This window comes from Leptonychotes weddellii, chromosome 9 (genome assembly GCF_054177405.1).
Source record: "Leptonychotes weddellii isolate Sample4059 chromosome 9, ASM5417740v2, whole genome shotgun sequence".
NCBI lineage: Eukaryota > Metazoa > Chordata > Mammalia > Carnivora > Phocidae > Leptonychotes > Leptonychotes weddellii.
Window position 1 is genome coordinate 9,980,558 of NC_138377.1, and position 11,518 is coordinate 9,992,075.

The 11,518-nt window shown below is 52.7% G+C and overlaps 1 protein-coding gene across 1 annotated transcript in view; it reads right to left on the reverse strand.

Annotated features, from left to right (window-relative positions):
- Positions 1-11,518, reverse strand: part of RIN3 (Ras and Rab interactor 3) — a 99,267-nt gene that overhangs the window by 63,412 nt on the left and 24,337 nt on the right. Inside the window, exon 3 of the mRNA XM_081830040.1 lies at positions 6,095-6,212. Within this exon, the coding sequence (XP_081686166.1) occupies positions 6,095-6,212 (118 nt within the window). The remainder of the gene's footprint in view (positions 1-6,094; positions 6,213-11,518) is intronic.

An 11,518-nucleotide genomic window follows, 5' to 3' on the forward strand; every position in this document is an offset into this window, starting at 1 on the left:
GTAGTGTGGACCTCGCAGGTTAACGGCTCGGCCCCACAGGATAGCCCCCTGCCCCCACCCCTGCAGATGCCAATTGCAACTCCGGTGGTCACCTGCGCTGGTGACCCAACAGGGAGAGGTGGGATGTTCTGATGACTCCCTTCTTGGGCTCAATGAGTTTGCCAGAGCAACTCACAGAATCCAGAGAAAGGTCTTACATACTAGGTCACCAGTTTCTTATAAAATGATATAGATGGAAGGGGTTGCCCAGGGCAGGGGACGGGGAAGGGGAGGGGAGCTTCCCCACCCTCTCTGAGCACCCTACTCTCCCTCAACCTCTACATGCTTACCAACCCCAAAGCCCTCTGAAACCCATCCTTTGGTTTTTTGTGGTGGCTTCAGTATGTGATGTGGGTGTGATTGACCTTGGTGGTTGGTTCACCCTCCAGCCCTTCCCGGCTCCCTGGAGTTCAGGGTGTGGGATTGAAAGGTCCAACCCTCGAGTCATGTGGTTGGTTCCCTGGGCAACCAGCCCCCCCCCCCCCACCGTCCTTGTATAAAGTCTGGTGTGGTTCAAAGGGGTTTGTCATGAGTATCGAGACACCTTTATGGCTCCTACTGCTTAGGAAATTCCAAGGGTTTGGGGAGCTCTGTGACCGGAACTGGAATGGAGACCAAACATATATTTCTTATTATAAATCGTGGTAACACAGTCACGACGCTGTTGAGTGCTTCCCACGCACCAGGCAATACTGTCCCCTGTCCCTGCCTGTATTAGCTCTTCTATCCTCCAGCAATGGTGCTGCAGGTGTTCCCGTCTTGCACACGAACAAACCGACGCACAGATAAGTCGCTTGTCTGATGTCGCAAGGTGACAGAGACAGAAGAACGCTGTAGGACTATCTGCCTTCCCAAAGCACATGCTCTCAAAAGAGGGTTGCTTTGACCAGCGTGTCAGACTCACCACAACCCAGCACCGCCTCCCTGCTAAAATAGCAAGAGCTTGTCTTGTTCGCTCTGACCTCGAGGCTAGTAATAACTGTTCCTTACCTTTTTATGGACTTAATAAATACACTGTGGCCCAAATACAGGTTAAGTCTCATCCTAGGATAATGGTCAACTGGTGAAGAAGGGGTCAAACCCAGGAGCAGCAATGCAAATCTCCTGTGTGGACCTCAAAGGCATTCTGGATGACATTCTGACCTGCCCATACATATGGATCTCTGCTGCCCAGGAAAACTCATCTAGAATATCTCTCCTCCTTGGTGTAATGGTTCCCCCGGTCCAGTGGTGATAACCATCAGCACCAATTAGCATGACACCCACCACATTTACCCATGAGGTGGGCTCTACTCCTAATCACAAGTGCATCTATCAGCTTCAGCTACTTGGCCTAAAACCTCAGACCTCAAACTGAGAGAGCTGCTCAGGGCAAGAAGAAAGAGCAACTGAGCTCGGCAGGCCAGCCTTTCTAAAGCCAGGGGGTCAGCCGGGGTGGCAGGGAGTAGGCAGGGAGGACGGTGGGGGCCGAGTGCCAGGCAGTCACTTTCTGCAGGGGCCACACCACCCTGTGTGTCACTGTCTGATGGTTCCCCTTCCGGAGATGGGGCCAACTGGTTTTCTTTCTTTCTTTCTTTTTTTTTAGCAGCCAGCAGAGAAAATGCCATCACGTGACTGTGTCCATGTCACCATCTTCAAGGGTGCAGATGAATGAAAAAGTAGCTCGCGTCCCCTCTGCCGGGTGGTTAACTTTGGCCATAAAGGGGCAGCTGGCCTAGCCTCCATCCATCCTATGCCCTGCTCCTTTGTCCCCTGGGTCCCCTGCCCCAGGGCCTCTTCTGCTGGCTCTCCGCCCCCACCTGCCACACACAAACATCTGACCTCTGAGGGTCCCTGTGAAGCTAAGTGGCGACCCAGACCCTGCAAAGCCGTCTTTTCTCCTCCGTGCAGCAAGAGGAGGGCTGAGGATGTAGCAGCTGGTGACGCTCATTCAAAGGGTTGGCTGCCCCGCCCTGCGGTCCCCCAGCCGAACAGAGGACAGCACTGCAGCTCAGGACTGTTTGTCCCCACAGCACCAGTAGCCCCAGCTACCGGTTTGGTGTTTGGCAAAGAAACTCTCAACAAGGAACCAGAGGACCATCCAAGCACACAGAAGCACAGAGGGGGCCGAAGTGAGCCTTTCTGGTTGAAAGCAAACAGAGCAGGGCCACAGATGAGGCTGACCACCCACATTCGGGGGATTCCCTCGTCTCCCTCCTTCGCCGGAGTGTGGGGGAATCCCAACAAAAGGCCCCAGGTCCAGGCCTGGGCCTTCCCCTTGCCCACTTCCTCTCAGGCTGACCCCCACTGCGGCCACCACAGCCACAGGGGACTCAGAAGGCTGGTGGCTCCCTCTTCACATAAGGGTCTACAAGACGGGTGCACACGGCGGTTGGGATTTACCCAGAGCCTGGAACCCTCTGTGTAGGCTCATTCCACTCTTCCTTTTGGCTTCATCTTGCAGAAGGATTAATAATAGTATTATAATAATTATAATAATAATAATAAAAACATAATTATAACCCTCTGTTGTGCTCCAGGTACTGTCCTAAGTACTTCATTGTTTTTTAAAAATATTTTATTTATTTATTTGAGATAGAGAGAGTGAGCATGAGCAGGAGGGGGTGGTAGAGGGAGAGGGAGAAGCAGACTCCCTGCAGAGCAGGGAGTCCGATGCGGGGCTCAGTCCCAGGACCCTGAGATCATGACCTGACCTGAAGGCAGACGCTTAACCACTGAGCCACCCAGGTGTCCCTGTCCTAAGTACTTTAGACACACTAACTCCTTCAAGCACCATAAGGGAGAGACACCATTATCCTCTGTATCGTAGAGGCCTGGAGAAGTTAAGTAAGGCCTAGAGAGGTGACACAGGTGGTAAAAGGGAGAGCTGGGATTCAAACACAGGCGGTGTGGCTTCCACAGTCTGTGCTCAATCACCATGTGAAGGAGGAAGGTATGGAATGAGGAAGAGGGAGCAAACAGGTCAGAGCAGCGAATCAACATGGAAAAAGAAACACATTACCTGGTACTTTCTTGATGTTGTCCGGGTTCAGGGGTCTGAGGTTTGGGGAGCAGTGGAATAATATAAAGAAAGAGCAAAATAAAACACATGCAAACTTACAGAGAACATCTGTGTAGTCACAGGGAATAGACACGAATCGTGATTGAAAGAGTTACATTACATCAAGCAATTTTGCTTTGAGTTTTGATGGTCTTTTCAGCAAGTTGAGCACTGAATGTTTAAAAGTTTAAAAGTGGGAGGGGCACCTGTGGGTGGCTCAGTCAGTTAAGCCTGCCTTCAGCTTGGGTCATGATCCTGGAGTCCTGGGATGGAGTCCTGCATCCGGCTCCCTGCTCAGCAGGGAGTCTCCTTCTCCCTCTGCCCCTCATCCAGCTCGTGCTCTCTCTGTCTCACTCTCTCTCTCTCAAATAAATAAATAGAAATCTTTAAAATATAATTAATTAATTAATTAATTAATCAAAAGTGGGAAATGAGATTCTACCACATGGTCCTGGGAGGAAGATATGCACCGGGGAAGTAAGCTGCCTCCATGACCAGGTGCCCTGGGTTGTCCCCTGGGCTCCTAATTGGAAATGAGGCACTGCAACCAAACACGAAATCCTGGTTCCACTGGGTAGGACTTGTGCATCCTTTCTGACCAAGTCCCGAAAGGCCAGGGGGTGTATTTGGGTTGGAAAGACCTAGAAGTGATTGCCCTGGAGTCTAGGATGGGGAAGTGGGACAGAAGCGTGGGGCAAAGGAGAAAAGCACATCTTCCACACGTTCTGTCAGTCCAGCTTGGTTCCCTTTTCCTCCGGGAAGCCTCCCCTATCAGCCTGCCCTTGAACAAAGCTCCCTCCTTGCACTTCTAGAGCATCTGTGGATGCATGCTCAGCAATCACCACTGCTTACCTTCTGCTACTTGCCAGAGGCTGGTGTTGAAATTCACGAGCACAACTGGCCCTCAGGTTTCTAAAGGGACTGTAGGTAAGTAGGGCCTGGGCAGGCAGGTCTTTGAACCTGGTTGATGGCCAAACTTGCACCCAGGGGTCTGTGTACCCCCAGGCACCTGCTGAGAACGTCTGAGAAAGGGCCCAGGTTCTTGGAGAGCACTAGGCGCCCCAAACAACCTCACCCTTCTGCAGTCATTAGAGGGCGCTGTATATTGGTTTGGGAAAACTATGACCCTCCTTCTTCTTTGAGATCCCTACATTTTCTTCCCTGCTGGACACTGCAGGACAGGGATCACTGAGGTTTGCTGTCTAAAGTAACAACCCCATATACTCTACCGCCTTACAGACTCGCAACAGTTCACCAGGATCCAAGTCCTCTGCTTCTGCCTGTGCACAGGCCTGGACCACATTTCCCAGTCTCCCTTGCAGTTGGGTGTGGTCATATGACCGAGTTTTAGCCAATGGAATGCAAGCACAGGTGACACACCCACTTCCTGGACAAGACCTTGGTAAGACCCTCCCACAAGCTTCCGGCCGCCTCTTGGGTGGAGCCCACCCTGGGAGCCTGGAGGCCACCTGCTCAGCCGCAGAGCCACTGTCGGCCAGGGTCCCTGGAAGAGCCCTCTTGCACAGGATCAGGGCACTAGCCTTTTCTGGGCTTAATCCATGACAATTTTTGTTATTATTGTGGCAACTAGCTAATCGTCCCGCTTCCACGTTCTGCACAGTGCGATTCTTCATCTCAAGGTCACCCTGTATTGTTACTTTTTTATTGTCTCCTCCCTCCACCTGAATGTGAGCTCAGAGGGGCAGGGGTTGTGTTTCGTCCCCTGCTGTGTCCCCAACGGTGGGAGCAGCTCCTGACACAGGGGTGACACTCGGCAACTCTGTGCTGAACACACAATGAATCAGGGTCTCTATGGCAAGGCCCCCTTATAGCAAGAAAAGCAGCCTGTTTCTGCTTTCACTTTCTCGTCCACCTCTGGAGCTAGAAGATTCACTTTTCACTGAACGAATACCCACCCTGCGGGACCCAGCCTGTATTCTCTCCTCTTTGAGGCCCTCTTGGAATCCTTCCCGCTGTGGTCGGCATCCCCTGTGTCCCTCAGCCAGGGGTCCTTCTGCAGTCACACTTGTCACACTGCACAGCAAGTACTGATGTCTGTGTCTCTCCCACCCCATCATGTCCCCCCCAGCTAGACTGGGAGACCCTTGAGGCCAGGGCTTACTCATCTGTGCATCCTCCCAGTGTTGGGCCAAGTGCTTCCTGAGAAACAACTAGTCCAAAATATTTAATAAATACCTCCAAAGTATTTATTATATTTATATGTGATATGAATATATAATATTTATGAAATAATACATATTTTATCATCTTCTTTAACTCTTTTCACTCTGCTTCTAACTAAGGGTAAAAAACTTCCCATAACCCCATGGATTTATAAGAGGACCTAAGCTGACGTCTGGAATGTTCTATAGATTCTTCTAACTTCTAGGCTTTTTGGAGCTTAATACTTTAATACCCATAAGAGGCCCGGATCTTTTCATTGCATATCAATACAAACCTGCCCTTGATCGGAGGCCCCCAAACATTTTCCCACCGGGGCCCAGGCCTGCTCCTGGCAACCCTGTGCACACACGGGATTTCTGGCTTCCAAAGTGCTTTCCTGTTTGACCCTCACAAAGGCCCTGTGACTCAGGCAGAACAGTGACTATTGTGTGCATTTGACAGATGAGGAAACAGGCTCAGGGAGGTTGAGTGACTTGTCCAAGATCATGGTTTGCGTGTGTGCTGAGCTGTCTCTAGGACCAGGGACCCAGACAGTTCCTCTCCTTTTCTTCCTTTTCTCCAGCCTGAGCTGACAAGAAGAAACTTCACAGAGACCACGAGGAAGCAAAGCCACCACGCCATGACATGCGTGAGCGGAAGCTCATACTGACTTGACTGATAAACTGAGTTTACAACAGATCCGGCCAAATAACTTCGGGGGACTGAAAGCTCCCCCCTTCTTCTAATTTTAAACCCCTCTGGCCTGCTGGGAGTGTCTGTGGCTGCATGGCATAGCATCTTCTGCTGCTGCTGCTGTGTGGTCGGGGCCAGCACAGGAAGACAGGTACTTACTCGATTTTTCTTCTTTAACGGTGTATTCGAGCACCTCGGACGAGCCCTCGTTGAGGGAAGGGAAGTGGACACAGAGCACCAGGTGCTTCAAGCCGCTGTCCCGACGGACCAGGAACGTCTGCAATGGAAGAAGGGGGGCAACTCCATGAATCAGAGATTTGGGTGGAGGTTAGAAGGACAACAATGGGATGGAAGTCATCCAGAAGGTTCCAGAAACAAGGAGGCAGTGTCGGGGAGTCAAGCATTCCTCCGGAGATCTGGGGATTCTGCCCTGAGAGCCATGTGTCACCTGGCCCATGTCCCCTGGCTCCTGAATCTCCATTTCTCATATGCCCACAGAGGAGGTCCAACTACATCAATGCTTCCCAAAGAATTTTGTGTCATAGACACAGAGTTTGGCAGGGGTGTTTAACAGGCAGTTTCCCGTGCCCCAGCCGTGGGAGGCTGTTGGGTGGGTGGGGCCCAGAATCGGGGGATTCTGATATGGGTAGTGGTCCTGCATCCGCACTTAGTAAAGCTCTAAGGCATGGGGAGTCATGTTGATTTTCAACTCACACCCCAGCATGTATGCTCACCTCTATCCTCCCCCCAACCCTGGAGTCTAAGCCTCTCCCAGTCAGGCCCCAAGTACCTGGGCTGGAGCTGGCCTCTCCTTCAGGGGTCCAAGGTCAAGCTGCCTTCTGCCCCCTAGGCCGGTGGGAACCAGCTGTGTGTGAGGGAACGTGAGGGCGAGTCTGTGCATGGGGGTGGGTGAGTGTAGTATAATAACAACTAGATCTGGTCTTTGTCCCCGGTTCCTGGCACAGAGCTTCAAAAACCCTTGGAATTTCCTGGGTGATAAGTGTCTTTTATTATTCGTAATGAGCTGCTTCTGACCATACCTGAGTTCACACTGACAGGTGACTCATGGTGGGCCCCTGGTATCAAAGGAAGGTCTGGCCACAGAAAAGCCAGCCAGGAGAATAGAGGGTTGGAACTTGCAGGCCCACCTGGACCTCCTCCGCTGGGGAGAGGAGCTGGAGCTGGGATGGCCAACAGGTTAGTCCATCACGTCTGTGAGATAAAACTCACTGGAAGCCCTGGGCACTCAGACTCCATTGGAGCTTCCTCGTTGGTGAAAACACAGACGTGCCCGGAATCTGTCAGGGGAGGGTGTGGGTGCTGTTTGCCCCTTCCCACCCCAGACCTCACCCCTCTTTGTCCCTGTCATTGGCTGCTCTTGAGTTGAGCCCTTTAGAATAAAAGGGTCAACAGAAATAGTGCTTTCAGGAAGTTCCCCGAGTTATTCTAGCAAATTGTCAATCCTGAATGGGGGTCGTGTTTGCAGCCGAGTCAGAAGTGTGAGTGTGGGTAGCCTGGGGACCTCACTTCCGTCTGGCACCTGAAGTCCGGGCAGCCTTGTTGGGGACCCTGACCTTTAACTTCTGGGGCCTGCACTCACTCCGGGTAGTGTCAGAATGGGGTTGAATTGTGGGACACCCCACTGGAGTCGGAGAATTGTTGTCGGAGAAGAGTGAGTGAGTGTGTGTGTGTGGGTGGGCGGGGGGGTGAGTATGGATTGAGTGAAGGCTGGGCTGTCCCAGGGCCTCCCACCTGGAACTCTGGGACAGGAGGCCTGAGCTGCATCTGGTGGTGCCCCCAGGAAGGCCGACAGCGCAAACCCGGATCCTTGATCCTGAGCTGGGGTGGGAGCTGAGGCTGGTGCCCCAAACTGAAACCAAACTGGGGGGCGGTGTCTGTCTTTGCAGGGAAACCACACCCTTTACACATGTGGTGCCTATGTGTGGGGACACCTGCCCAGTGGGTCCCTTGTTCAGAGGCCATGCACGTAGCCGAGCTGCCTCTCTCTCGACCTCGAGTGTCAGGAACGGCACAGGAAGGAGGGCCTGTGTTGCTCAAACCGTGGGTCATGACCCATGGGTGCAAATGCCACCCACTATTTTTATTTTTTCAAAATAAAATAGAAGAGAATCGAAGATGAGAAGGATGCTTATGAGAAGGATGGACTCTGTCAGAGAGTGAGAAAAAGAGAGAGAGAGAGACCTACAAAGGGCCAGGGCCACAGTCCAACGTAGATTTCTTTCTTACTTTGCTGGCCTGGCCTTCTTCCTTGACTCTTTTGACCCGCACTGATCTCTCCCTAGGTTGACTGCAATGACCAAGCATGGTTGCTGGCCTCAACCGGGGACCTCCTTGACGCTGCCCTGCAAGCTAATTGGCTCTTGCATACCCAGCACGCACTTATTTCTAGATTTCTTCACTCTGCTGACACATCGGTGTTGTGTTCCACCCTCACCGAGAGAAAGAGAAGACAGAAACTGCTCCAGCTGGGAGGAGAGTCAGTCTGTCACAATCTGTATCTTTCTTGGGCTCCCAGAGGGCCCCAAGCAGCCAGTCACGAGCTCCATGGCCCTGGGTAATTCTGTGGCTTCCCTGAGCCTCAGTGTTCTGATCTGTCAATGGGGATAACAACACCAGAGCACCCAGCAGACACAAGAACCCAACCACAGCCCCGCCTCTCCGTGTTGGAAATCCTGGGGTCGCACAGGAAAGCCCCCAGTGGGATAATCGGGTCTCCACTGATGCTCCCTGAGGATTAACTCTCCGTTTGCCCCCCGCCCTCCCACAGCTGGGGTTTGTTCTTCAGCCTGCCGGTCTCAGGCTCCATAGCGAACTGGGGATCAGTCTGCTATTCGTGTTAATTGTGAAAAAGAACCAGGAGGGATCTCCTTGGGAGAGTGGTTCAGCTGCTGCGAAGGAGCTGGAGGCTGGAACAGTGGCTCCCACCTGTGCTCTGGCCGCTCTCCTTCCTTACATTTGGCCCCACTCACTCCTCACCGCAGCCCCGTGAGGTAGGGACTTACTATCCGTCCTTGACGGGGGAAGACTCAGGGCATAGAGAGGCCTAACACACCCAGGGCCATGCCGATGGGAAGCGCCAAAGCAGGACGCAGACCCAGGTGTCACCGGGAGCACCTCGCTTCTTTATTGCTGTCATGTCTGTGACCTCTACTCATTGGGGGGTAGGGGTGTACACAGGGGTGGAAAGTCCCCCAGGCTGGGTTCTGACCAGTCCCCAGTGCTGAATGCCCAACACCCACCCTTTCTGCACGGCCACCAAGCCTCACGTAGCACTTCCTTCTACCATGGCCAAGTCCTGGGGCTCTTATCTGAAAAGCCAAGATAAGGCACTGGGGGAAGATGGGGGTGGGGTGGGAGAGGTTGTGAGCTAGTGGGGGCAGGTTGGGGAGGGAAGCTGGAGGAGACCTCTGACCCTTCCTGCCTAGTTAGCCGGGAGGGAGGGGGACACAGACAAGGGTCTGCCTGGGCCACTGTCCTTTGGAACAAGAGAGTCTGTTCCGTGTTCCCCTTTGGGGAGGCTTAGCTGCTCAGCTAGTCACAGGGTCTCTTTTGGGAAGGATCCCCACACAGCACCCCAGACGCAGTGTTGCTGTGTAGCAAAGCGAGGAATAATGCATAGTGACCCCTGGCTTTCTAGGTCATGGGGAATCTCCTATGCTCCACCTCAGGGTGGCCTTGGCCCATCCCCTAAGGAGGGTCTGTCCACAATGGTGGTTGCAGATGAGTGCACAGGAGGCTGAAGGGCTGGATGGGCCACCCAGCGCTCTTGCTCCAACACCCTTGGGGGTTCCATGTGCAAATTCTTCAAGCCCCCTTTGCTTCTCTTTCTACCCCCAGCAGCTAGCTTTTGAGAGATGCAGGGGGACCCAAATCCCAGCTCCACCACGCACTAGCTGTGGATCCACGGACAAGCTGCCTTTAGTCCTCCGGGTCTCAATCTCTTCATGTGAGCGTGAGAATGGTAATATCCATCTTTCAGGGTTGCTGTGAGAATTGCTGACTGTGTACGTCAAATGCCTGACACCGAGTGTGCACTTAATAAAAAGTACTTACGGTCTTTATTATTGGAGTAGACTGCTCTCATTTACTGAGCACTAAACCACATGCTAAGATTTTTATATGCATAATCTTATTTGATAAATAAGTAATTATTAGCAAGATGATTACTATGTATCTTTTTCCAGAGGGGGGGATAGGAAGAAGGGACTCACAGACCATTCTCCTGTGTGGTAGATTAAAAATGGCCACAAATGCCTTGCAGCTTCTCGCATCAAATCTCCCCACACCTGGAAGGGGTAGCCGTGGGACTCGCTTTGACCAAAAGAATGCAGCACACAGAGCACTGTGGGGTTCTGAGCCTAGGCTGTAAGAGGCAGGTCAGCTTCCACGCTCACCCTTTGGGACCATAGCTGTCACGTGAGGACCCCGGAGTGAGTCTGCTGGAATCACGTGGCCCAGCCAGCAGCCCGCACCAGCCGAGTGAGTGGGCCCACCTCAGGCCAGCCAGCCCCAGCCGAGCTGCCGGCTTACTGCAGCTGCATGGCGGACCCCAGGTGAGACCAGCAGTAGAACTGCTCAGCAGAACCCAGCCCAAACTGCTAACCCACAGAATCGTGAGCAAATCAAATGGTGACCGTTTTAAGCCACTGAAGTTTGAAGTGATTTGCTCTGTAACAGTCGCTAATGATAGAGCCACTGGGTGTATGGACATGGGCCCCATCCTTTGGGTACCTGCTCCTCTCTTCCTTCTAGGAGGTGCTGTGGGCGGGTCTCCAGAGCTCGGGGCGGGGGGAGTTTGAAAGCCAGTGATGTGCCCAGCTCCCCACTCTCCAGCCAGAGGAACCAAGATCCAGAGATGACAGACCTCCTGAGGCCACGTCAGTCGTTAGTGGCAGAACCAGGACAAGAACGCAAAGTCAATGACCTTCAGGTCACGGTTGTGACCATTGCAGGTCACGTCCTCCAACCCAACCCACCCATGAGTGTCAACTGAGCATGCGTTCTATGCCAGGCATCAGGCTAGATGTTTTAGATACTTTGCACCAACTCTCAGCCTGGGGCTTGGAGTATTTTACCCATTGTACAGATGGGAAAAGTATGGGGGGAGGAGCAACAGAAAGAGAGGGAAAGGGGAACGCTCAGAGCAGTGGGCCTTGGGGCCCTTCCATGTACAACTTCGGCCTGCAGGCTCTGGAGTCAGATGGTCTGAGTTCAGTCCTTAGCTTGGCTACTCTGAGCTGTGTGATCTCTCTGGGGCTGCTTCTTCCTCTGGAAAATGTGCTCGTAATAGTTTTTGCCAGGGACAGTCGCTATCAGCTCCCCAAGAACTAGTCTTTTCCCTTTCTTGCCAACTGACTCCAATTCCGATCTGGATGCAATGTATCCTGCCGCAGGAGGATTTGGTCAAAAGCCAGTCATGGTTATTCTGCTCCTTTTTGCCATTCACCCCCTTTCCCAGCCTCCCTTGCAGTTAGGGGGTGACCAAAAGGGCATCTAAAAAAATTATTTGTTTCCTGACCAAAAGCCTGCTAGGAGAAGAAAGCCTTTTGCCTGTGACCTCTC